Genomic DNA, 27,168 nt, shown 5'->3' with positions numbered 1-27,168 from the left:
ACCTGGTGACAGTATGTGGTATTGCAGGACATGGTTGCCAGCTAGCAGCCCTATTGAATAGTAAAAGTCCTGCAGAAATAGCATCAATCTGTAGTTCAGTCATACTTTTGAAATGGATGATTGACTCTGTTTGAATACTGTTGCAGCCACAACCATTCCAACAGCTTATAGTCCCCCCCTTTTCACAAAATGCGATCTCTGCAGGGACTGAAAAGTGTACAAAAAGTCAAAAGTGTCAATTGCTTTTCTCTCGAGGCAAGAAAATTCTCTTTTTTGTTGTTGTAATTTCCATGGAGTGAGTCAAATGACAGGCCCCCATTTTGTTTCTAATTTTTGTCGCTTAGGCTCTGGTTGCGTCCAGGACTTTTTCTGGAAATGTTGTTCATTGTTCATTCTGCGCTTTTGAATTGATATTTTTAACTTGTTTGATGTCAGTAATCTATGCCAGAAGATGCTCTACACATATGCTGTGATTTTGCTTTCAATGTAAAAAGTCCTCTTAAGATCTCTTTCTTTTCAAATTGAAAGAAATTGATTTCAACATGTTGACTGTGTTTCTAAGGATGAAAGCTGAGTGTCTCTCTTGTGTTTGTGACTTTCAGGGCCGTACATCCCCAGTTACATGGACCAGAACACCCCGGAACCATGTGTTGTTTGTGGAGACAAGGCCACGGGCTATCACTACAGATGCATGACATGTGAAGGCTGCAAGGTAAGGCTGGAGTGTGTCCTGTGAACTGGCAATATGTACTGTAAATCCATTTAATATTGTGGTTGTTGATTTTAGTGGTTGGAGAGAAAGGGAGTGGTTTACAACATTTGATTTTATCACTGTCTCAAATGTTAGTTAGCAAATATTTGCGATGAAGTTACCATTAACAAATCAAGAATTACAGTATTAGCTAGCAGGGCACCAGGGTGTCTTTTGGATGCCCTACACTAAGAAAACTAAGAAATTAGACACTGTAGTGTATCCTGTGGACTGGCCATGTACAATATGCCCCGGGCACACAGTTGAAAAACTTTGGCAGTGTTTGTTGATCTCCAGAAAGTGGCGCAAGTTTAAAATCGACAGAGGGTCGCAACATATTCACAGCAGTATTTAGCAGGGCTCGGTGGCCAGAGAAAATCGGCTGATCCCTTTGGAATTTTAGAAATTCATGCAATGATTGAGAGAAGGCATATTTCTACTAAAACCTAACCTTCTGTGATGTTGTATAGAAATGTTGTATAGAAATGTGATATGTTGTTTGTAGGGATTCTTCTTGTAGGGCTTTAACCTCTACATAGTGAAGAATCCAACACAATTATTGATGAACAGGAGCCATTGTGAAGCCACTCTACACTGTTAGCCAATAGAAATCATCATGTTTTACCTTGATAGAGGCTGACTGTCTTTACTTTGTTTTTTCTTTAGGGCTTCTTTAGGAGAACTGTTCAAAAAGACCTGAAGTACAGCTGTAAATATGCCGGCGACTGTGTGGTGGACAAAACGACACGGAACCAGTGCCAGGAGTGCCGCTTCAAGAAGTGCGTCAGGGTCGGCATGGCAACCGACTGTAAGTACTTCCTCCCTGTTTGACATACTTTTGCATAGAAAGTTTATTATTTGCAAGTTAGTGCAAGTACACTGTACATAGAGTTGAGAAACATATGCGGTAGAAACATAGGAAACATACATTGTGACAAGAATAGAAACATTAATGTTACAACAGACTATGCAAAAAGCTATGGTGTTGGTTCAATCTAGATAGGTTGGCTTTGGCTTCTTTCTTGCAAGCAGAGGAAGACAAAAAGCCCCACTTTTTTATATAATCCCTGGGTCCAATGATTTTAGAGTAGCTTTCTGGTTGTCCGTTTATGTAGGAAAGTTGGGGTAAGTAAGATAGTTTGTAGGAGCTTTTCACATTGTGGTTGAGGAGAATGCATACAATTCGTGATAGTCTAGAGAACATTGCAAACGTTTTGAAATTGTTCTGTTTTCGAGATCTTCAAGTATATAGCAGCATTATGGTAGATATTGGGTGTATAAAATGTGTTGAATATAGATTTAACAGTGTGAGGAAACTACCTTTATTCAGGATTTTAAGAAAAAGTGATAAGCAGGTTGGTTAAGTTTGTTGTTGTTTATTGTTTATCATTTAGTGGTTCTGGATGAACAGAAGCGTGTCGCCAAAAGAAAACTTATCGAGGAGAACCGGGAAAGGCGCCGGTCGGAAGAGATCCGAAAGATCTCGCGCCTGCGCGCTGACTGCGTCTTCACGGAGAGAGATGGGTACATCGTGGACCACGTCACGACGTCGTGGCTACAGACGTGTCCGAAGAAAGTCAACAGATATTATCTTGTAAGTTGTGTCACTTTTGTTTCTTCTTAGTATTGTTACAAGAAGAGTAAGGGTGACCCTGTGTGCTTTTAAAAAAAAAGTCAGCTACAGAATTTCAGATGGAAGTTTGAAGTTCTTAAGAGAGGCAGTAGGTAAAGTATTATACTGTATTTTACGTTGTGCACCCACATTTTTTTGCGGCACCTAAAATTCTAGGCGAAAAATTAATTTCAAGCCCTGTGGCACATGTAGGATTTTATGTTCAATAGTTAATCCAGGATATGAAAAAAAGATACCCGTAATTTTCAGGTAGCATCTGTTTCACTTGTAGTCTTGCTATGTTTGACACTGACCGTGTTGCTTCCATGTTAAAAATTCAGAATGGTGCTACGAAGCCCGGTATGCCCGAGGCCCCGAGACCGCCCGTGGTGCAGAACGGAGTCGTACGCGAGGCGGACAGCTCCGGGGGGATGGAGGACGACATGGTCGACCAGGACATCTTCGGCCACCTGGCGGAGGTCATCACACCCGCCATTATCAAGGTCGTGGAGTTCGCCAAGCAGATTCCCGGCTTTACAAAGGTGGGGGATTTTTCGTTTGTTTGTTCGTTCAGATCCTTTTAGTGTCTAGTAGCAGGGTACCAACTACGTGTAATTGGAACAGTTGGCAACTGTGAGGCTGCTACCAGTTGAGCTACAGGGACGTTCAATATGCAACAAATATACACGCCGGATCAAGGAAGCCATCAGGATTAGAAATAATTACCTAGTAGCTTTACATGTCAATCAATTTTCATACTGTCTCAGGTATGAGAAAAAAAAACAGTCGCAGTGTGTGTGGGGGAACACAATGTCATGTACATGTGTATGTAATCACCAGGGAAACAGGGCATCCTCTGGGCGTCCCCTGCAAATGGAGGACGTCTAATTTCTTTGTTTTCTTAGTGTAAGGCGCCTATAAAATGCCCAGCTAGTTAGCAGCTTGAGTTAGAATGTTTGATAGCAACTTCAACAGTCTGACCTTTTTTGCGTGTCTCTGCTGCAGTTGGTGCCTGATGACCAGGTGGCGCTGCTGAAAAACTGCTGCTTCGAGGTGATGTGTTTGCGAGCGGCCAGCAGGTTCGACAAGCAGAGGAGGACGATCACCATGTTTGGGGGGCTGACGGTCACTAAAGAACAGGTCGGTACCCATTCTACTCTATACACATGTCAGTATCTGTATCTGTATCTACATTTATATATTCGGTACAACCGCCATTCTGCATAACACATCAGCTTCACAGGCACACAGCGCGTTAGCACCCGTCACACCTAACTTTTGCACATCTAACTGTAAGCGTTCTTGAAAGCTATCAAGTGAGGATGCTCCTACAGTACAGCACTTTGCCTAACCAAGGCAGCCCTTAACCAGTTTTGTTGTCTGTGAAGAGAATTACTGAAAAAAACATGAACTTCAAGAAATATTTCTGTATTTTGGTGTAATCTTTAAGACGTTTAAGCATTCCTGAAGAAGCTTCTTCAGAGACATTGCTGCCTTCAGATGACAAGTGGAGGTTAAGATATGGGAAAGCAATTATACACACACAAATTTTTTTAATTTCCAAGTATTTTAGTCTCATACCATGTAACTGTGATGTTGTTCCTCTCCACTGTTTTGTTTTTTCCTCTAAGTAACAGCATACCTTTACCACCGTGCAGGTTTCCTTGGGTGGCCTGGGCAGACTGGCGGAGCCTCTGTTTGAGTTTGCGGAAGGCCTGAGCCAGCTACACCTTGATGACACAGAAGTAGCTCTTCTAGCAGCTCTGTTGGTCGTGGCAGGTCAGTCAAAAATACAAGAAAACGTAAATACTAGTAGTATTTAAGGATATTGTATAGATGCAAGCATCCTGACATGATGGACTTCTTTTTCATGTATAGGGATCGCTGTGGATATTAAATGTCACAATTGGAAAAAGGGTCCCAGCCGGGTAGTTTGCGGGCTGTTAATTTTTTTTCCCTTTAGGGTTTTACCCTTATGTAGCCTTGGGGGACACCCTGCGGCCAATGGGTTATTTTTTGGCATGGCCAGGCCCCCGGGATGTTTATAACTTGGAGTTAAAATCAACCCGGGACCCGGTAACAAATTATAGATGCCTTAAGCTAATAGTGAGAACACCGAGAGGACAAATTTGTGGCTTTGGAGCCCGGCCGGGGCTACACCCCCTACGGGCACTGGTGCAAACGTGACCAAAGCATTAACAGTATTTCCTGTTCCACCTGTTCTATAGACCGTCCAGGTGTGCAGGACCAAGAGTCGATCGACCGTCTACAGGACATCATCCTGACGGCGTACAAGAACTACATCACACGCCAGCGGCCACACCAGCCCGTGCTATGGGGGAAGATCCTCATGAAGGTCACGGACTTGCGGGCGCTGAGTGTCGCTCACGCCGAGCAGGTCAAACTAGTGAAGATGGAATGTACGAGCGACATTCCGCCCCTATTCTTGGAAATGTTCGAGAGTTCTTCCCCACTGTTTATGAAGTCGGAATGAAGCAAGTCTTGTCAAAACGTAAAGCAGCTCATGTTAGAAAAAAAATTACAGTCACTACAACAAAATTTAGGGCCCACTGCCTGTTGGCTAGACAGAAAAAACACCCCGCAAATTCCTACATTGGCACATTCCACCCTTAAATCCTTTAGGATTCAATCCTGGAATGTGCCATCTGGTCTAGGCACGGGTAGTGGACAGAATATTTCTGACTCTCTAACTTGTGCAAGTCTACATACAAAAAAATGGAGGCAAATTTTACTTTGTAGATTATCATCATGGTCTTTACATAAAATGTTGTATTGTCTAAAGATGAGGAAAAGATTATCAGTACATGATTTAAAAGCTGACCCTATCTTTTGAAATCAGATGTCAGCCACAAAGCCTACATGTGGTATAGCGCACACTTTGTATATGGAAACATTTATGTGTAATTTTACTCAAGGAGAATAAGCCTTGATGAAATCCAGCCTTCAACAGCAGGGCTGGAGTTAAAGCAATGTCAATCATTTAGGGAGGAGGGTGGAGTTGAGGCTGGAAGTCATCTAGACTTACCGGTTACGAGTAACCGCTGAACGCGCACAATATGGCCTACCGGAGTACGAGTATCTAGCGGATGACAAAGAACCACGCCATTTTTTGCAAGCTGCCTAGGGGGTGACAAGAGGGCCAGTGCAATTATATTTTATATTATTTTCCTAAGGATTTGTTCTGAAATAAGCTCCCATCTCTTCCAGATTTTTCTCCCAATTTGTAGTGTTTGTCTTACTTTAATCACTGCCAAAAGACTGCAAACAACTGTTAAATAATCTCCGTCACAAAACAAAACAATGATAACTCCGTTTAAAATGCATATGGATAGCGTTCTTTGTCATCCGGAGTGCTGTATCTCTACAATGGGCCACAAAACTACTTATCTACCTGTATTTCTACCTTTATGAACATGAGATCCCGGAAGTGTGTATGTTCCTGAGGGTACACAATTGTCCTTACCTATGTGTACAGTATGTATGTAAAATAGACATTACTATAAAGCTATATGCAGCAGAAGCAGTTCCAGAAGATCACAGTGGGGTTTTCTGTAAAGAGAAGTTCCTTGGGAACTTAAAGGGTGTTTTGGCTGCACCTTTGGGGCGGAGGCTTTTTACACAGCATTGCTGCTGTCGTTTTGGAGAATTGAGGACAACGGCTTTTCAAAAACTTGTCTTTTCAAAAAGTTTGTTTGAGCCCGCCAAGTTGTTGGCATTGAAAGATCCAAAATTTGGAGAAACCATACTAGTATGTATGTTTTCATAATGTCAAAATGCAGTATTGGAAAAAAAAAATGTCACGTGCACCACTGCCTTACCTGGAACTGTTTCTGTACAGATATATCCACATAGCCTTGTCAGAATTGTATGGTTTACATTATTGTATTATATCATAGCAGGTGAAAATCTAGAGTGCAACCAGTAGCTATACTAGAGGATTATTTTCCACACCTATTGTGACCTTGGTACTCTGTCGTCCATGTCTGACTTTGGGGAACGATGCGTCAAGTCACTATGCTGATTCTTTAAAAGCATCGGCAAAATGCGTAGCTTCCATGCGTGTAAATATCGATCTTGGCTTTCTTTATTATGGTGCTTTGTTCAAATATGCATTCCACTGCAGCCTTGTCATCAATAATCATTGCTTGTTTTTTCATTGGTAAATTTTTTGGAAGAAAAAATGTTACGATGTCCAGAAATGTCCCCTAAGCCCTCTGTAAGAATCAAGATACCTGTACACTGAAATCCCTGCTGTAAAACTGAACAACGTTTTAGCAGGAAGACTTTTTAGACGTCCCTTGCCAGGGTTTTCCTAAAACGGTTGGCCCAAATGCCAAATCTATCGCTGCAACTGCTTAATATCTATCTGGTGAATTTCACCGTGGCATTACAAAGGTCTATCTGATGCCATTGCTCGTAGTTTTGGTGACTGATCATCAAACTATTGAACATGGTGTCACATGCTATAGATACTATTTATCTAACCCTCTTCCCTCTAAGGACTCACCTAAGCACCAAGTCTACCTTGGTACACCAAGTCTACCTTGGTACACCAAGTCTACCTTGGTACACCAAGTCTACCTTGGTACACCAAGTCTACCTTGGTACACCAAGTCTACCTTGGTACACCAAGTCTACCTTGGTACACTAAGTCTACCTTGGTACACCAAGTCTACCATGGTACCCCAAGTCTACCATGATACACCAAAGTATCAGGAGGAGGGTGGTTAAAGCTTGTGGGTTGCTATAGCTTATTCTGGTTCTTTGGGAAATGCTCAATTTTATTATTTCACATGAAGGCATAAAATGTCAAGATTGTTTAACAACCTTCATCATGCTTTTTGTGCTATTAATTCCAATTCAGAAATTGAAATTATACAACTTGGGCCCACCAACACTGTGAAACAGGAATGACCCTAAGGTTTATATCTCTATGCTGTGGAAGGGTTTTTACCAATCAACCTCCCAGCATTCAAGATGTGGAAATTTCATCATGTTTTCTCCCCTGTTTAAGAACAGAATGAGAAAACGAAAACCTAGGCCAATCCTGGGCCAGTGGTTATATCCCATACAGTGTTGGACCCAAGTTAGCATTTGATGCGATATTATGTTATGTTAGAATGGCTATCTCTTGCAATGCTTGTTTTTTTTTCTGTCACTTGAAAGAAAACACTTCTATTGAGAAAAGAAAAAAAAGAAATCAGATTTTGGGAGGTACTTTAGATTTTTATAATATAGTGAGCTTTTAGTTGCTCCGTTTTATGCAGTGTGGCACTCCAAGACTGCCCATGTTATATTTCTTGTTCTGTCTAAGAAAACGCTTGCTGCTCTTTTAAGTGCTACCATAAGGACACTTGTTCAATGTTTTGTGTATATTCCCTTAAAAGGGAGAGTAAAAAATGTGGGAAAAGAGAATTCTATAAATAAGAGATAGCACTGTTATCATCCGAGTGTTTGGTCAATGAGGGCAAGTTTGTTGCATGTTGAGTCTTCAATACACTCTACTACATCTTAACACAGATTAACCATGTGCCATTTTCTCGGTCTTTCTTAGAGAAAGTCTTGTGACCCTATTGTAGAAAAACCAAGCAATACAGTTGTTCGTTTCACATCAAATTACATGACGATGTGGTCCATGCAGGTGTCACTTCCAAGTTGGGATCCAAAAATGTCTGCCAAGTATGTAGTTGTGACACTCTGGACTCATATATATTGGAAACATTGTTCCAACAAGCCCTTCCTTGTCACAATCACTTGCGTAGTGTGGTGCGGTTCCATTGTATGGTATTACATAGGGACTGCTCACTGGCCAGAATTGTAACTGTTGGTGTTGTAATAACGGTAAAAGTTAGGAATGTGAACCGATGTCATGGATAGATATACGTGTCACACATATAGAGCCCTATATGTCCCTGTGTGGTATTGCGTGTTGCAGAAGTTATAGTAGAAGACTAGTGCCTTTGGACTGCAGTATATTAAATAAAGTTGCATTATAGTGTAAGTGCTTGAGTTGAATCACCTTTTGCAAAGAGCTATCTGGAAGTCGGGAAAGCGCTGTCAGACAGTGATCCCGGAAAAAACAGAATTTGTAAATAATGTTCTTTTTTCTTGCATTCTCTCCTTGTGCTTTTGAATATTTTTGTGAAGATGTTATTCTGCTATACCCATCAAATGGCAAAGTGGTGTATTATGTTGTGATTATAGCAGTCATCAGTATGATAATAAAAGTCACAATGAAGCAACTGTGTGTGCCTTGTCATGATAAAGATAGCAAGCTTATGTTTGTGGGTGTATGTGGGTTTGTGTGTGAGTGCATGCGTGTGTGAACTTGTGTGCATGTGTGTATGTGAGCTTGTGTATGTGAGCTTGTGTGCATGCGTGTGTTTGCGTATGAGTGCATGCGTGTGTGAACTTGTGTGCATGCGTGTGTGAACTTGTGTGCATGCGTGTGTGTGAGCTTGTGTGTGTGAGCTTGTGTGCATGCATGTGTTTGCGTGAGCATATGTTATGCTTGTGTGTGTGTGTGTGTGTGTGTGTGTGTGTGTGTGTGTGTATGTGTCTGCACTGTAGTTTCAATATGTTTTACCAGACCTGAGGGGGTGAAGTCTGCTATCTCTGATTGTCTTGACCTTGGGAAGGGATGTCGAATGTGTTCTGTTCTGATAAAAGGCACAGTTATACACTGTCAAAACCCCAACCCAATGGTCAAGAATACAGGCCTTTCTGATCTACATTTTGCAAGGATTTCTGTAACCAGGCCTAAATCTCTTCTTCCTTCGGTATATTGCTTCCCACATAACATCAGTTTGTAAGAATATCCAGCAAAACCTATTAAATCGACAGATTCATAGACATTAGTACAAAACGTGATAAAAACATGATGTTAACCTCAGGTTATTTGATTGCTGAGGTACGAATGTAATGCAGACGACAGGTGGAGAAGTTACGTCACGGTGTGACGTCATGAAAACATCAGAAGGGCGGGAAACAAGCCGGCCAGTACTGTTTTGGTAAGTTACAAATTTACCTACATTTCTTCGCGATTGTGACGTTTTAGGGGCTTGTCAAGCATCATGTGAATCATTATAACGTGCAGGAGAGTATACTAGACATAATCTGTCCCGGTCGGTTGGTTAGGGGGCTTTCTTTTTTTAAAATTCGCGGGTTTTGGCGTGGGACGTTTTCGTGGCACCATAGAGGGGGGGGGGGCGCAATATGCCATATCTAATACCGCTATGAGTCCTTTTTACTTGACAACTGTCAAATGTGGCCTGTATACATCCGCTCCCCTAGTAAACCTTCCCTTTCAGTGTCGACAGTTGTGTTCGTAAGCGCCGGCTATGAATTTCGAAACAGCTCTGTCTGCAAAATACATTTTTGTCGCTTGGTGGCGCATTGGTACCAGCCATTTTTTTCTGCCATCTGTGATGCATCGCTACGGGATTTCTGGTATCTTAACGTCACTCTTCGAGGTCCAAGCGGTTTACAAAGTGAGGATGATCAACAAATCTAGATAGTTCAGTGTATATGAATGGTATGATACTGCCCGCATAGAACGTCAGTGGAATGCTGGCCGTTGTGGTGATGTGTGTTCAGCACCAGGGACAGATCCAATGACAGTTGTATATCAGAAGACCTCTGAATAAATACGTTACTTTACAGTTACGGTTCCATATGAATTAGTCAGCATTACAGTTTGCCGACCCCGTAATGTTTTTAAAAGATGCATGTATTCTATTATAGGAGTTGAAGCATTGCTTTACAAGTTAAATGTCAATATTGATAACAAGCGATATATTTATCACTGGTTAACCGTTTAATCATAGATCTCTTAGCATTTGTACATTGTATCAATATTGAAAGTTAGATTCTACTCTCATTCAACATTATTAAATCAGATACTCTTAAATGATCTCAACATTTCGTCACTGAATGTATAATAGGTAGCCATAGAACATCAACATCTTCAAAGAAGTATGTAAGGGATTTCAGTTCCTTAGTTCTTAACTTTGGAAAGCGATAAGGATTTCTGTTGTAGTTACCATTGTCCGTATATGTGCAGTGTTATATCTATACAGTATACATGCATGGTACACGGGGGTTTCTAACCTCCACCAAAGGAGCATATAGTTTCTTTACATATATTTATCCGAACTTGTCACCTTTTCATTGAATTTACGCGTTTGCAATTAATTTGCTGTCCGACGGAAAGCTGATTGGGGGTCACCCTATGTCGTAATGGTTAAGAATTCTTGAACTTGAGCTGATCGAAACCATTGTTTCACTTTTTCTGTGTATGATGATTCTGACACATAATCTTATGATATAAACCCATTCAAATTTCTAACACATCCTGTTCAAAACGTTTATAAAAAAAAAGAACGAGTTTGTAACACCCAATTTTGGAAAGATGGACAGCTTGGGAGAATTGCAACGTGTCTTCATCTCTTTGTTAAAAACTTCTTGACCTCTGACAAAGATCAGAGTTAACTATTACAGTTACAACAATATAGAGTGCTCATCATAAGCACAATAGAATTGACAGGAATGTGCAGATAAGTGTTAGATATGAATGTTAGATAAAACTTAAGGGTATACACAGATGGAAATGAATTTCCCATACTATTGTCAAGCCGAAGGTTAGTATAACACTGAAGGTAGCATTTGACGATGTTATAGTTAGAACACTGCCTCGCTAGATGTTGATCTATTGTCAATGAGGTTAGTGTCCACTGTAGTGGGATCCTTCTGAAAGCCGTTGTCCAAGTTAGAACCTTCCGACTGGGTCCGGCGGAGGTTGTTGGGAACCTTCGGCTGACGTGTGCTGTGTTTCCGCCGAGGGGGCGGGCTGAGGGCGCCCATGTCCGGCGGGTGGCGGGTGCGATGCCTGTCCAGCTTCCGCTCCAGCTCCGTCGGGTCCGTGGGCGCCTTGATCACTCGCACCTTCGGGGTGTGGCTCTGTAAAATGTGGGGATACAATAGGTGACGTCTATGATTTTAATTCACCATCAGGGATCTCCCCCCCCCCCGAAAAAAAATCTACCAAATCTTCATTTATGTACATGTATCAATTGCGAAATGTACAGTATACTGCTCATTAGTGCTCAATGTAGACTTTCGTAGCGCAACATGCTATTACCTAGCTTTTTTGTGTCCAATGCGAAGGCTGCATTACAGTTCAACATATACGTTCGCAGCGTAACATGCTGTTACCTACTTTAAAAATAGCCTTAGATTTACCTTTTTCTTTCCTTTCTTCTTCTTTTTAGACGGCCCCGCGAGGTCTTTGTCCTTGAGCGATCCCGCTGCGGACCCTGTCTCCGAAGACGTGGTCGAAGAGGTGTCGATTGATGACGAGTCACTGTCGACGGAGACCTCGGTCAGCCGAATGCTCCCCGGGCGGACGGGCCGAGGTCTCTCCACCGGGAACTTGACGGATCTCCCAGGCATGCTCTCCTTCAGGAGCGTCGCTGCGCTGCACCTGGTCACCAGCACAAGGTACTGACACGCGCTGTCTTCCTTCTTCTGGATAAAGTCTTTAAGGGTAGTTTCAGACTTGAACTTACGGCGAATCTTCCTCAGCCCAGACTGAAACCAGTTCCCGTCTTGTGCCCACCTTGCCTTTGTGTTGTTGACGTTGTTGTTGTCTTCATATTGCTGGAGAAATGCATAAAACAATGCAAATAAATTTCATACAGTACATTGTTCCCGTTTCCAAAATAATTAATAGGGTGATTGACTTAAGTTGGCGCTGCTTGAAATTCGGCGGACTCGACAATTTTTTTATCCGAATCCAATGGCAGGCATGTTAACGTTTAGCTCTCCTTCTCCTATAGCTATATCAACCACGACAAAAAAAGGCTTTGACTGAAAAATATTCATTCCTTTTCCCCTACAACAATACCCTGGGAGCCAGACCGGGGATCGGGTCGTTAGCCAATTCCTTCGGCGGCCAGAGGCACTAAGCCCGGATCTGAATTAGCGCTGCAACTCTCCGGAGCGTTAATTTAGATCGTGCGGGCTGACTGTCTCGGGCCGCCGAAGGAATTGGATACTACAAGAATAGCACGGTACCTTGTCCTTGTTGGTAGTCTCCGCTATATGCGGTTCGCTGTTGGACCGAGGCAGGGTCAGGTGGAACGGGGAAGGGTTGTTCCTTGTCCGCCGGATGATATCGGCGCAGTCCACGCGGCCACAGTAGCGGGCCCACTCCTCAGAACACATACCACGGCCCCAGTCTCTTTTATCTGTAGAAGCTCCTACAGAAAAGGGGTTATTTTAACTATAAAACTCCCTTCTTTGTTTCAATTTTTCATGCGCCTGCTGAGCTCCAGCTGCTAAACATATTAGTGGGTAAACATTTAAAAAGAATTAAGCAATGGAATAAACCCTTTGCTTTTATATTTATCATTGAATCAAAAATTGTACTACTCTATTTGCTTACCTGGATGTTTAACATTCATAAACGTAGCATTGAATCATTGGTACACAGTTAACCCACTTGTACCAGGTAGGACAAGTTTAAAATCTCCTGAAGAGTGCTCAGCCTTGCACTGTGCAACAAGTGATACTGTACATGTTAACGAACTGTCCGTGGTACTGCTGAACATTGCCCATCTGGCGAATGGTCCTGTCCTTGGTACTGAACACTGTCCTCACTCTGGCAAACGGAACCGTCCCTGGAACTGAACACCGTGTTAAATTCTGCAGACGGAACCACCTTTTATAATGCATACTGCCTACAGACAGGCAAACACTCCCTTCTAAGTGTTGAAAAAGATAATGGTAGTCACACAGCCTTTTTGGGCAGTGGGTTGTTATCCACTGTATCTAGGGCAACGCTTTTACCTCACCAACCGAAGTCAGGCACATATTTTACACCTGGATGGCGTAAGGAAAGTCGTGTAAAGTGCCTTTTCCAAGGGCACGACATCGTTGGCATGTCGGTGGATTTGACCCAAGGACCGTTGTCTTCTGACCAAACCGTGACCCCCAAGTACCAACACGACGGCGACTGTAAAAAAACCCACCTGCTAACACCAGCACCTTGGCGCACTCCAGTCTGCCGTTGATGGCGGCCTTCATGAGGGGCGTCATGCCGGCCAGGTTGGGCTGGTCCACAGCTACATCCGGGAAGTTGAGCAGCAGGAACACTAGCACGTCAAGGTGACCTGAACAAGATAGTAGAGACTTGGTTGAGATTCAGTGGGACTTTGACCGTCACGCCATATTGATAGATTAATGACCCTGAAGCTGCCAGAAAAAAATTGTGCATTGGAAAGGAAGAGTGAGGAATTGTTTATTTTGTTTTCTTGTTAAAAGGTTCATCTTGACTAGAAATATGCGTAATAGCGTCGCAGTGAGAACTTAGAAAAACCTTCTATTGTATTTCAACGTTCGATCTGCCATGCTAATGGAAAACACACGTAAACGCATTTGAGAAGCATTTAACTAACCCGCTTGAGAGGCGAATATCAAAGGCGTGTTGCCTTCGTTGTCTGCCAGATTCACGTTGATGTTCTGTGCATGCACGATGACTTGCAGGATGGACATGCTGCCCTGTGCGCATGCGTGAGCCAACCCAGTCTGAAATACGTAACCAAAAGTTATCACACAACAATTGTATACAGTAAAACGTATGTCATCTTCTGCTACATATGAGGAACCATTCTATAAGACTTGTCAACCTTACAAAAGACTATGTAGTATGGGATGAGCTGAGAATGTGCTTTTACAATTATTGGTGGATCATGGAATTGTTTTTTTCTATATATCTAAGGAAAACGTACGTAACGCATATTCGTTCAACCACTCTATTTTGATATGTAAGTAGCTACATGTATGGTGACATCTCAAATAATCTACCATACTGAGTACCAACAAAGATATGAAGTGAAACCACAATACACAACGTCAATCTGCGATTTGCCTAACCAATGAGCATGTTACGTTGAGTAACTGCAATTTGGCGTATTAGCATGTTCGAGAATTTAAGGCGTGTTTCCTGTCCATTGAGCAAGTACCTTACTGAACCTTAACAGGGAGACCGGATATCCGGATGTACGTCACTAAGATCTAGCTTTCAGAATGTAACTTCAATCCGATTAAGTTTGCCATAGCAAAAGTCCGGGACTAAGAGTTTGAGTAGATTTGGACTTCTTATATTTACCATGTGATATGTGTTAATACCATGTAAGGTCGAACCTCAGACTGAGGACGCGAAGCATGAAGCTTTTTCGTTAGCTAGTAGTGCAACGCAGCTTCGCTACGGCTCGCGTATGTCATGTGATACGTGTTGATACCATGTGATACGTGATGATACCATCTAATATGTGTTATAAGAGCATTATTCCTACATAGCACAGTATCATCTATACGGCGTTAGCTGTAATCGCTTGGTTTAGGATCGGCTTATAAATCGATTAGTTGAAAAATTGAGGTAAGATTGTGCAGACAACTTTTGTTCCCTACTGCAAAAACATGTACACTTGTATTTTTGATATTTTCTTTTAACTATTCGAAAGACATGCGCATGAAATGGTCTGTGCGGTTTTTATGTACGGTTTTTATAATGGGTTGGTAAAAATATCAAATGATAAGAATTAAATGCAGTTTAATACAAACCCTTTTTGCACAGTCTTTCGTAGTCTTTCTCCTCCAGATTAAATATACTAAAGCACGTTTAACCCAACCACCTCGCGGCCTTTATTTCAATCGGCAGGCAGTGTACATTGAAATTGGACGACAGTCGGAGGCCAATCCCATTAGTGATAAAGGCAATAGCGCTGATATCGAAAGCGCCATTTACGTTAAAGGTGACACCGCGTGCCCTGCATTGAGGCTTTCAATATAACGTAATAGAACCGTTGCGGTTACGCAAGGATTCTGTTTTTTTCAGCGGTGCATGGTTTAGGTTTCAGGATGCTGTCGCTTTAATCACATTATGCTGTATAAAACCACATGTTCAACATAATTGCTTTATGTAAGAGGCCAATGATATACAAAAATCATAATGTCTAAGAATAAAAACCAAAAGCAACAAAAGAACCGTTGCGGTTATGCAAGGATTCTGATTTTTTCTCCGGTGGTGCATGGTTTAGTTTCAGGACGTTGTGGACCTAATCATTATGTGGTTTAAAACCACATGTTCAACATAATTGCTTTGTATAAGAGGTCAATGATATACAAAAATCATAATGTCTAAGAATAAAAACCAATACCAACAAAGAATATAAGTTGAGCGTGCTGTTTTGAAAATGATATACCGGTGAACTCATTATTACGCCTGTCTTTCTTAAAACGTGGCAAGAATTCGATTATGATATCGGCATATCCAATTGATACATTAGTGTATCGAGAAAGGTTTACACTGTGATGTAAAGGTGAATAAAGATATCGTTTTCTACTCCAAAGAAAGCTTACCTTGACATTTCGAGTGGCTGTGACTTTGGGAACACGTTTTGACATTTAGCTATTTGTACCTGTCTGTTGGGGTATCGTTTTAAAATACAGAAATACATTTTGACATTTAGACGGATGAGCTCCTCAGGTGTTTGAGACAGGTAATAAGTCGGCTTCTCAGGCGTGACTAAACCACACGAGCAGAGGCGTCGCTACGCTACCTGAATGTGTGAGAGCTTCTGGAAGGCTACCTTTGGGGAAATGTTTCTATCCTCTTCCTTTTCCATTCGTTGATCTGCCCAAGTGAGAAAAAGGTTTATCCGATTTCGCAGTTTCATTTTGAATCATTCAAGACCGCTGTTGCCCGGAGCTTTTGAATTTATTATTGAATGATAGCTATGGCTGTACTTTTGTGATGGGATAAGGGAAGGAAACTGGGAGCACCAGTGGCATGAAATCTAAAATAGCACATGCCGCCGCTGCATGCAAGGGCGAACAAAAGACACGGATCTCCCAATGTAACGTCTCCGTTATATCTTACTGAAATCCCAAACAAAGTATAGAACCCTGAAAACTGCGAGATAAATCTTCTTCACTTTTCCTTGAATAGACTTTTTGTCGCCTTTTGAGAGGCATGTTCCTGAGAGGACCCATGTTTTGTGGCGCTATCTTTCATTTCATTGGGGAGACATCCACAATATAAGCGTATCGCTAGAGTGAAAGTGATCTCGAACCGCGTTGATGAAGGTTAGACATCCAGGTAATAAGATACGCCAAATAACAGTTACTCAAGCAGCTGGTTCAAATTTTAATCATGACAGTTTCAAAATTTGATCAAGTTGCTTGAGTAACTGTCATTTGGTGATCTCGACCCAGTTTATCAGCTCAAATGAACTCAGTGAACAGTTGAACTTCACAGTATATGGGAAAATTCCCCTTAGATCTTTTCGACAAGTATAACAAACAGTGGACCATGGCTAAACGTCCCGTCCTGAGGACCGCAACCCTTTCCAGTAGCGTGCATGTCAGATAAGCGACAACAGCAGGGATTCGAACTCACGACTTCTGGATGCAGCGATAGGGTCACTAACCCCAGAACGACACACGCTTCCTTGATTACGGCACCGCTGTGTATTTTCCCATCTATGTTTTACATGAATAGAAAAACAAAAACAACCCAGCCATGTTCCATGGACGCTTTCATGCCCCCGAACCAAACTCTTTCTACTCGGTCTTCAAAGTCAAACAATTCCAATCTCCTAGGGTGATTTTCCTGTTTAACCATACTTCTTGTGATATGAAAAGTTCAATAGCAATGAGTCTGCCACGTGTTTCTTTGAAGTGTTCCTCATGCCATCTAAATGACGCCAGCGGCGTATATGAGATGAAAGCTAACATGGTCGCAAGTGTTGTCCCTTAGGCTATTAAAACGTAGTGGTGCTGCTGCGAACCTTTGATGGGGGTGGGGGAAGTTGTTTGATCTTTTGATCTATTTTTTAGTTATATGAAGATTGTGCCGTTGGCTGTAAATGATTATCTCACTGTGGTGACTACCTGTGCTTCTTAAACACATGTGTAATTCACGGAAACATATTGTTTTTGCTACGTTTCTTCCTCCTCCGCTTCTTCTTCTTTCGTTTCGAACAAATAAGGTCAATGACCTGGACCAGACTGTTACCAAGGTTACCGGTTAAGTAGCAGCCACCCTGTGTTGTTTGATTGATTGCATTATGTAGCAAGTGGCAGGAAATATATAGAGGAGGTTACCATATATTTGATTGTGTGTTTAAATGAAAATGAACAGAGCAGTATTTTCTTAGGTAAGACTATGTTTACCTTCCCTTGTAAAGGCAAATATTATGAATTTGCTACCAAATGTTGCCTTCCTAGTAGCATTTCCCATTGTCGATATTCTAAGAGAATGGTTTAGAAAATGAGGGAAAAGTGTAAACATCATTGATAATTTAATCAGGAATTTGTAGTGCGTGAAAGAGACCTACCTTCCCCGTCGTGTCGACTTGATTGACATCCTCCTCAGACAGTCCGTGTTGTATGAGCATGCGTAGTCCCTTTGGGTTGCACCGCACACACGCCTCTAGAAATGACCTCGGCAGACGGAATTTCGAGTTGTGAGTCGTTCTGCAGATTTCCGTCCCGGCTTTCTGGACGCTTTCTGCCGAAGACCACTGACGGAGTTTGTCTCGTCTTTGCTCCGTGTTTTCAACCACGTCCAAAATGGATAATGTTTCAGCCGTTCGCACTTGTGAGTCACTCACGGAGTCCTGTTGATCTACAAGTTGAAGGTCAATATCATCTGGGAAGATCTCTCCTTCCATCTCGGACAAAGTCACACAGACCTTAACGTTATTAGTCGCCAGGTACACGAGAGAAACCCAGCTTTGTACAGTCACGAAGCCTGGATTGCGAAAGCGCTGTAGTACCGTAGCTACTGTTGAGCGTAGGGCCGACCGTCAGCTTGCACCGCGTAGCCGCACATCTTTTACACACTAGGGAAGTGGCGTGCTCTCTCTATCCCCGGTCTCTCTCGACCACTGCAGGGCAGTCCTGTGTCTCCACCTACTTCAGACACAGAGAGGCAAGTAAGAAACGACTGGAAACGACCGCCTTGCCTTCCTCCGAATCTGCCGTGCTCGAATTCTGTGATGAAGTCAGTCGAGCAGCGTCGCATGCAGTAATGACCCGGCCGCATGCTTTTCCGCCTGGATGGCAGTGACGTCCGTTACTAGGCAAATCAAGCTCAAATAGGGCGGGCTCTGACGCAAATCAGGGCGCTCGTGCGCCTGGCACTCTCTGCTAAGCACAGTCCGCGGGAAAGAAGTGCTTATAGAGGGTTTTAATTCAGCGGAAGTCGTAATAGAAAGTTAAGAGGGATTGGTATAAAATGTCAACCAAGGACAATATATAATGTCCTTGCTAACCCTCTCAACAATATCGTCGTGTCTTGTGAAATGTTTCATAAAAAACATGATGAGGTGAACTAGCATTTTTAGATTTTCTAAAACCGTCATCCTCTTTTAAGTTACTGAACTTTGGTGACGAGTTTATGCCCTTGTCGTTTCCATGGTAAATAGCGAAGAAGCTGAGACGAGCATTAAATCTTGGCTAATCCATTCAAAACGTTGCATAGTTCACAAAAAAGAGGACGAGGCTATTCCATGTCAGTAGAGTATCGATGGAACTGAAATTAGGCAAATGGGCCCCACATTGACATGGTAATGCAGGAATATAGTAGGTGGTCTTGCAATGCAAACGGGAACAGGATCGACTAAAGAATGGTAGAATGTGTCGTCATAATAGCCTGTCAACTATCAAAACAACGTAACGCATGATAATTGAAATATCACAAGGCACTTAAATCCCGCCAGTTTGAGGCTCCTCGACAACGTGTTTTGAACTATCATAGATGTCACATATAAAGTAGACACAATATGCATATGCAGCCCTTTAACCAATCAAAGATTCAATTACTTTATCTGTCCCCCTCTGGAAACCTAGTGGCCGAGTGTATTGTAGATATGTTATCTTTACCGACGATTTGACTCGACACAAAGGGAGTGAGTTTGAGCTTGGACCAGGACCGAAAGATGTGAGAGAGATTAGCCGACCTTAAGATCGATAGATGATGATTATCGTAAATGTCAATTGGCTTTTGACCTAGAGATATTCCACGTGTGTGAAGAGAATCCATTATTTCCCCTCCTATTCCGCTATTTCTGCTCTAGTGTTAGTAACTGAAGAGTTCTTCAATTTTTTTTGTACACCCACTCAGGGCGCGTTACGTCGTGGGTATGACGGTAGATGTCAAGTGGAAGTACGCAGGAACTCGATGGCTTTGAAAAAGCTATCGACCGACACAAGAACAACTCTACTTTCAGTACCTTGGAGAGCCTAATGGGGTTCGATTGGAAGGGATGCCCAGAACGATTTGCACGTTCATATAACAGTTTGAAACAAAGTTTAATCTTGAGCTGTTCAGTCAAAAATTTGGCTAAATATGATTTTTGTGTTGGAAATTACTAGTTTGCTTCAGAGTCTTAGTTTGACATCTCATATCCACTTGCGTAGGGCCAAAGAAAAGGCTGTAAAAGTTCTACTAAACTGATTACCATGGGCATGTGGTCGTGACGGTAACAGTTTTAGCATGCCTACGTGACCACTAGCACTTACCCATAGTAGGAACACCATGAAAAACCATTGATTGATCGACATGGCCATGAACCTGTGAGGAGGGAAAAGGGGATTCCTAATCAAAGTCAATTACTGCCTGTGATGTATGGAGCTGCAGACTTCCTGGCGTCGTACATTCCAGGGAATTATAATTAGTCTGCAGGGGGTTTATTATCTTAAGACAGACTTTCCCGAGACGCAGGTAATTGCCGCGAAATTAATTTTTACAAAGTCGTATCCTGTTTGTGGATATGATTTCTATACCCCAAACGAAGATTTATTATCATTTTTCAAACATGTAAAATCCTATAGAAATGGGTCGTGACGCTGTTTCAAATGCAGTAAATGCGATAATCTATGTATAAACCAAGAGCAATATCAATTTGAATTGCTATGAGAATATGTCGCAATGTTTGGAACAATGTTAAAAACTGGAAGTGGGTTTTGGGATGCAAAATTGGAAATTCAATTTTCTGCGTGTGTTAGTTGGTCAATATGTTGCCTTCTAGATTTAACGATCAACTCAACACATAATCACGAACCAATGTTTGAATTAATGTTTCTGGCAATTGGCTCCGTGGGTGGATGAGTAAGCTGTGCGAGACCAAAGTGTTAAAAGCAATGCAGTTGAACCCCCGTCTAGGAACAGGAACCCAGTGTTCAAAAGAGCAGCCCATAGTACGCATGTTGAATCACAAACGGGTTCGTTTTGATAGCTTGTCTGAAGTACTTAATGCACAGACGTTATATCGGTCTCAAGTGACAAGTTCATTTCCTTCAAAGAGAAGGCTTTTGCGCTAAAACCAGACCATGACGTAAATTGTAGTGACGCTTGACGCAAAGTTTTGATACGATACAAGTAAGTTGTGACGTTATTAACACAGCCTTTTTCACGCGATATGCTTTTTTCTATATTTGATTTGATAGTTGAATCATTGAAGCCATAAATACGATTTTCCTATTCTCGTTTAGATGACCATAGTGGTCGCGTTTTCAAAAGAACATTAGCAACCCTTAGAGATATTAGTTCGTACGAATTAGTAACCCTTAGAGGTATGCAAACTGTACCTTTGTAACAGGCGAGTGGCATCGATTAGAAATCAAACATGCACCAATCTGTAAGCCACCATCATATTGACTTTAGGTCATCACCCTAACGGCAATATTAAGGATTTGGTTTTGAATATTTTTGTATATATGCCTTGTTATGAAAACCGAACAAGTGAAAACAGAATGGCATGCAAATTGGTTATCGGAATATGAATTTCACCAATGCAAGGTATCTGAACATGAATTTTACAGATGTTCATTTTACAGGTATCTGCACGCAATTCAGTCTCTGCATGGTATGCGGCATGAATTTTGAAGTTGAATAGACCATTATCATTACATCATAAATCTGAGCAAAATTTGCGCAGTACATGTTTAAAGACATTTCTTCATAAAAGTGGAACTGATTTTGAATGTATTTGCGGAGACCTAAAAAGAAACGTCATCAGAGCTATGATATCACCTACCATGTAGTTGATGTATGACGGGGTATTGGAAGTCGGATCCCTGTTGAAACGCTTGTCAGCCACTGGCTTAAAGGTGAAAATGGATGGGTGCGTTGCGTAATCCTTATACAACTCTAGCTCAGAGAGACTGACAGTTCACTTGCATAAGATTCATGAGGTTAACTACTAGTACTACGCATGCAGTGTAAAGCACGCTCACACAGAACGCAATGCGCATACGCCAGACTCCGGGCGGCCAGCCAAGCGGGTGAATTATGTTTTATCGATCAATAACCCGCTGTCAATAACAACTAGATACATTTTTAATCGTCGTAGATGATGGATACACTTTTAGACATTAGGCAGTATGGCACGTCACTTGCAAAGTACCAGTATCATCAGGCGTGTCGAGTTTGTAAATAGTAGTCAGAAATAGTTGATCACGGTATCTGATTGATGTTTGGTCAACGTTGCTTCAGAATCCTAATCTCCAAGCAGATCTCCACGGGAGCAAAATCGTGTCAGCCAGCCAGAATCTTCAGCCAGCCCTCGATCTGCTTGGAGATTATCAGAATCCCTCGCGCAAACGATTTCCTTTCAGACAGAAGTATATTGAAATTATAGACGATAGATCATAACTATGTATGCGAAAACGACCGTATGATGTGCTTACATTCCGGTGGCGTTTCATTCATCCTATGTGATTTTTACACTTCGTATCCTCTGATATGGATAAGCCTGGACACTCATATCAGGAAATGGTTTTGTTATTGAAATCACCCCCCACCCCCAACGCTATATCCAGACAAGTGAGTACACTACGCCCAGGTCTTCACTAGACATTCATGACGTTATATCTATCACAAGTTACCTCGTTGGTGCAAGTGGGATGGAAGTCTTACATAAAGATTTAACTGCCATCCCACTGGTGAGGGTTGTACTATTCAAATCCATAACCCAAGTTTGTGAAAGATCAGTGCATGGCACACGTTTTGAACCGCCGATGAGCTTCTCGCATCTCAAGCACTCACTGTACATCCCTTACATCATCCTCTCTAGCGACAAAAGCTCATTACATTTTCACCGTCTCCAAACGTATGCTCTAATACATCAAGAACGGGTCCTGAAGCAGAACCTCTAGTGACCCTCACGCAAAAATTCAATTTCGTACCGGGAAGCTTGACGCTTGGGGCCGTTGACGTCTTGCACTTTACGCCTCAATTCTTTCAGTAAGCTAGTGCCATCTTGATCCTGGCATGAAAATATTAAGTGAAGCTATCAATATTGTAAGTAATTTGTTCGGCGTAGTTTTTATCCCTGACCCTGAGTTGTAAAGAACGTATTGCTCTTGGCAACGACAAGGAGCGGTGGTAACTCCGAGGGATAGCGAGAGCGTTTTATTGAATGCACATTTATTTCATTGCGGTTGGCACTGACTGCTTAGCCATAGTCTCTACTACTTTAAAAAGTTTCATCTTTTGAAAGACCTCCGGTTCAGTCCGGTAGCATTTGTTTCTTTTTCAGTTCTTGCACGTGCCCCACTAGTCGTTCTGAAAAACATGATTACTCGCCCGTAAAGCAGAATGAAGGCATTGCCCCCTAGACATCATGTTAAAATGCAATGTAGCTTCATCTTCAGATACTTCAACATCATTTTAAGTCACGACAACACTGTGTTAGACAGGACATTAGAAAATAGAATACCTGTTACCTTTGGTTAGTTCCGCCAACGGAAAAGACAGCACTGTATTCCCCGCCAGAATATGGCGTAATTGCGGCGGTGGATCTAACTCAGCGTCCGTCTGATTCCCAATTTCAGCTCGCTGATAGAATGAGCCGGCGCGTATCAGTTCCCGTCAAATCTTCAAATTACCTCCGACTTTGTGGGTGGTTTTAGCGTTTTAGCACCGCGGCCTGTAGTCATTGATATTTTATCCACCAAATTCTTCCTATCGTCTTATAAGGTCAACCCAACACAACACTCTAATTAGTTCCTGGAATTCGTAAGTGTGATTTCTGTGAAAAATGTAACATCTGTGTGTGTGGGTGTGGTATTTATGGGATCATAATACCTAATATCTCAAGATATGACAGAATTGATAACTGAATCCTCTTCGTCTTTAGCATTAAGCTTAGCATTGGTATTAGCATTGGTATTAGCATTAAGCCTTCAACACAATATTGGCGCATTCATCACAGCTGTCATAGTTCTTCACCGCAGAAGGTCACAGTGACACCATTAACAGGCAATAAAAGGTGTGATTGATACCATTAGCAGGGTGGGTGATACAAAGGCGACAGTAATGGCGATATGTGTTTGTAGCACGTTAGTTCTAAAAATGTGTGCAATGTGGGTGTGGTATTCATGGGATGACAATACCTAAGATCATTTTAACCCGGCCTTAAAATCAACGCGGGACCCGGTAACAAATAAGATTTGACAGGATTGAAAACTCTAAAGCTTTCTTCTTCTTTTGCATAAAGCATGAAAAGCCTTCGATAGAATATCTGTGCGTACATGAAAGCTGCCACTGTTCTTCACCTTAGAAGGTCACAGTGACACCATTAACAGGCAATAAAAGGTGTGATTGATACCATTAGCAGGGTGAGTGATACAAAAGCGACACTAATGGCGATATGGTTTTCTCGTTCACTTTCAAGGTTATGTCTAATGGGAGAGGTCACAAAGGTCGCAGCACGTTTTCTGTTTTTCCTTTCCCTTTGTGATAGAAAGTTGTGAAATACAACGATCATGGCTTCTTAATGCTTGTGTTGGTACCTTAATACTAGAGAATAATATCTCGTTGGGTTCAGCATTAGAAGCGGTGTCGTTGGGTTCACTGACACTAGTGTACTTTGCTTCACACAACGGAATAGCCGGTTTCACGGTTGGTTTTCCGCGAGTATACAGAGCCAATAGATAGATCACAAGGGGTGTAACCTGTTGAATAAATGGACGATGGAAGTGTAGTGGATTATCTGGCTGAAAATAAGTGTCTTTTCTAGTCAAAATTTCGGTGAGTGCAATGAGGCATTCTTGTCCCAGAGTTCATTTGCACGCGTGGTTGATACCTCAGTGAAAATAGTGGTATTGATTTCGATCTGTCTGTCTATCTGTGTCTGTCTGTCCGTCTATTTGTGTCTCTCTGTCCGTCGAGATCTGTTTGTGTTTTTGTATGTTTCCGTATATTTTTGGAATAGCCATTGATTTCAAGATCATTATACGAAGGTGGATCTGCTGTGAATGATCTACGGCTGGAAGCCCCATTGTTTCCTCCCCGCTTACCAGACTAATTTAACGCGGGCCGACATCCGGTTTCTTCGGCGGTTGAAGGCAGTACGCCCGTCGATCTCCGGGGAGTTTTAGTGTACTCTCCAAGCATAGGAGGCGATTCGGTTGGTTTTTGACGTGTTTCTAGACGTTTTTGTCGGGCTTTCTACTTTGTCATTTTTTTTGTCCAATGGAAGTAGAAAACCCGTCAAAAACGCCTAGAAACACGTCAGAAACCAGCCGAAACCCCTCCTCTGCTTGGAGAGGATTTTAGGCGTCAGCCCAAGCGAATTCCCTCTGGATACAACTCTCCCGGAGCGCTAATTCAGATCGGCGGGCATATACTGTCTTGGTCCGCCGAAGAGTGTTGCTGCCGGCCCGCGATCAGTCTGGCACCCAGAGCACCGCCAACTTTGCTCAACGGGAGTTTTAGTTGGCCCTAGTGAACTCCCTCGGGCTACAACTCTCCCGGAGCGCTAATTTAGATCGGCGGGCATACTGCCTTGGACTACCGAAGAATGTTGGCTGCCGGCCCGCGATCAGTCTGGCACCCAACTTTGCTCCACGTCTATTCACGTAGTCCGGACACGTAGCAGGTTCGTTTGATAAAGATGTGGCGTCCTCTTATTTTCCTAAGTGCTGCCCGAGTCTAAAATTGAGATGCGAATCAAAGAAGGCCAGTCGATTGTGACCTAATGGAGTGAACCACTCGGTTGGATATAACCAGAGAAGGTCGCTGCAGTTCGGCCACACAGAAAACATGGGAGCAATCAGGGAAATGCACTGTGATGGGTCGTGATGGTCAGTGTGTGCGGTACCGTGCACTTATCACCTATGCCAAGGACGTTATATAAAACGTGCACCTTTTAAAGCGGGGTTTCACTATATATACTGCATATTGTATGTGGTCTACGTGTTGAAAAGAAGCAAAAAGCATGCAAATGTAACAAACTTTGATATGGTGTCAATGCGAGACGGGAGCGCTACAGTGACAATGGACTAGCTAGCTTGGACTATTCTGTTAGGTTTTCATCTTTGACTTTGTGGTAGGAATAACATGTTCTTAGTTGAAAATGTAGCATTTCTATCTAATCTATGTTAAGCTTTGCGATCAAAAGTTGGGAATATCAATGTTCTGTACCTACAAAAAGTCTTAAGAACTCTTGCTACAATTTATCATTTGGTACTAGCCGAAACAAACATGTCACGTTGAATATTTTGGTTCAGTTTGTTTTTAAATCTTTTGAACCAAAAAAAAGTCAAAATATTCTAAATATTTATGAGATTTGACAAGCAGATGCACTGATGTCCGTTTTCAACAACACAAAAGTTTTCGGCCATACTGTAAATTGTACAAAGCAGCTGCAAAATTAGAAAAGATATGCTATAAATTGCCCACAAATATTTCGGAAAACGAATACTTATGTAGAATGCCGAAGTCATTTCCAAGAAGATGTGTAAGAACAAAAATGAAGAATGTATTGTTCAGTACACCATACTGTGTATTTTAGATTTTGTTCATCCTTTCTGACCACGTAGATTTCATAATGAAGGCAACTTTTTTCTGCCAAACTTTTTTTATTCGCACGCTCGCATCAGTTTTGGGGTCCCCGGAGTATGTCATCCAGATAATCAAATCAAAATGGCCTAATCGGAAACACAACATAATTTTTCTAGGCCTCAACTCTCTCATTTCCACACTGAAAGGTTTAAAATATAACGTTTTCGGTTGGTTGACCGAGAAGCAGCTTACGTGACCCTAGGAAGATTAAATCAACCAGGATTCCAAGGATCTATTACTGTATTCATAAGTACAGACTCAAAGGACGAGAGCTGAAATTTAGTCTCTGACTGGAGAATTCCCCGATGATCTTTAAAAAAGGAAGATTATTTTTCCATGAAGGGTGATCATGTCAAATATGCACATGGATTTCATCGCATGATGGGTGCGATTAGGGGCCGCCCGTCTCAAAAGTCCGCGCGTTATTTCACAAGAAGTGTTTTCGTTTTGTGTCAAATGACTTGTACAGTTTACAAAGATGATTTGTGATGGTGTACGTACATGACGTAAGGTACGGTTGATGCGTTAGCAATGCATAACTTTAAATTTGGGTTAGTTAACTTGCGACATGATTCGTGTCATGAGGATGATCAGTTTGTTTTAGTTTAATCACTACACGATTTTCTACATGCGAACTAGATTACATTTCCTATCAAGGCTTCGTCACATAGGACGTCGTATGATTTTGGTGTCGTGCGATTTTAAAGCAGACTGTGACAGAACCCATCACACAAGGACAGAAGATAGGATTTTCGGTAACAAGACAGCTAGATTTTGTATGACACGTGCACGACACAGTTTGGCGATCGTACGACGACCGTGACCGGGCCCTTAAGCCGGCGTCGCCTAGCGTTGGCCGAATTTGTA

General features: G+C 42.2%; 3 protein-coding genes across 9 annotated transcripts in view; 2 read left to right on the top strand and 1 right to left on the bottom strand.

Annotated features, from left to right (window-relative positions):
• Positions 1–8,626, top strand: part of LOC136449248 (thyroid hormone receptor beta-like) — an 83,084-nt gene extending 74,458 nt beyond the window's left edge. For all 6 annotated transcript variants that reach the window (XM_066449192.1, XM_066449190.1, XM_066449189.1 and 3 more), the window contains 7 exons: positions 603–712; positions 1,418–1,559; positions 2,146–2,345; positions 2,705–2,905; positions 3,369–3,503; positions 4,022–4,142; positions 4,592–8,626. In XM_066449192.1, the coding sequence (XP_066305289.1) occupies positions 603–712; positions 1,418–1,559; positions 2,146–2,345; positions 2,705–2,905; positions 3,369–3,503; positions 4,022–4,142; positions 4,592–4,857 (1,175 nt within the window). In that variant the 3' untranslated portion in view covers positions 4,858–8,626. The remainder of the gene's footprint in view (positions 1–602; positions 713–1,417; positions 1,560–2,145; positions 2,346–2,704; positions 2,906–3,368; positions 3,504–4,021; positions 4,143–4,591) is intronic.
• A 1,555-nt stretch (positions 8,627–10,181) lies between these two features.
• LOC136420751 (uncharacterized) lies at positions 10,182–21,647 on the bottom strand. Of its 2 annotated transcripts, XM_066407850.1 has the most exons (7): positions 21,491–21,647; positions 17,786–18,365; positions 13,841–13,970; positions 13,415–13,555; positions 12,459–12,643; positions 11,625–12,041; positions 10,182–11,342 (listed from the first exon to the last, which is right to left on the bottom strand). In XM_066407850.1, the coding sequence occupies exons 2-7, from the start codon at positions 18,119–18,121 to the stop codon at positions 11,064–11,066; spliced, it is 1,488 nt and encodes a 495-aa protein (XP_066263947.1). In that variant the 5' UTR covers positions 18,122–18,365; positions 21,491–21,647; the 3' UTR covers positions 10,182–11,063. The 2 variants fall into 2 exon arrangements, with proteins under 2 accessions (XP_066263947.1, XP_066263946.1); XM_066407849.1 differs by lacking the exon at positions 21,491–21,647 and having other exon boundaries at positions 17,786–18,584.
• LOC136420750 (solute carrier family 15 member 1-like) overlaps positions 11,776–27,168 on the top strand; it is a 30,184-nt gene continuing 14,791 nt past the window's right edge. The window contains exon 1 of the mRNA XM_066407848.1: positions 11,776–11,882. The gene's annotated coding sequence lies outside the window, so the exon portion shown is untranslated. The remainder of the gene's footprint in view (positions 11,883–27,168) is intronic.

Source organism: Branchiostoma lanceolatum, chromosome 15 (assembly GCF_035083965.1).
Source record: "Branchiostoma lanceolatum isolate klBraLanc5 chromosome 15, klBraLanc5.hap2, whole genome shotgun sequence".
Taxonomy (NCBI): Eukaryota; Metazoa; Chordata; class Leptocardii; order Amphioxiformes; family Branchiostomatidae; genus Branchiostoma; species Branchiostoma lanceolatum.
This window is presented reverse-complemented; position numbering and strand designations above follow the sequence as displayed.

Coding starts and splice junctions, on each gene's coding strand:
- LOC136420751 (XM_066407850.1), bottom strand. CDS start 18,121: ATGGAAGGAGAGATCTTCCCAGATGATATTGACCTTCAACTTGTAGAT. Junction 13,971..17,785: donor AAGTCGACACGACGGGGAAG/GTAGGTCTCTTT, acceptor TACGTATTTCAG/ACTGGGTTGGCTCACGCATG. Junction 12,644..13,414: donor CAAGGTGCTGGTGTTAGCAG/GTGGGTTTTTTT, acceptor CCTTTTCTGTAG/GAGCTTCTACAGATAAAAGA.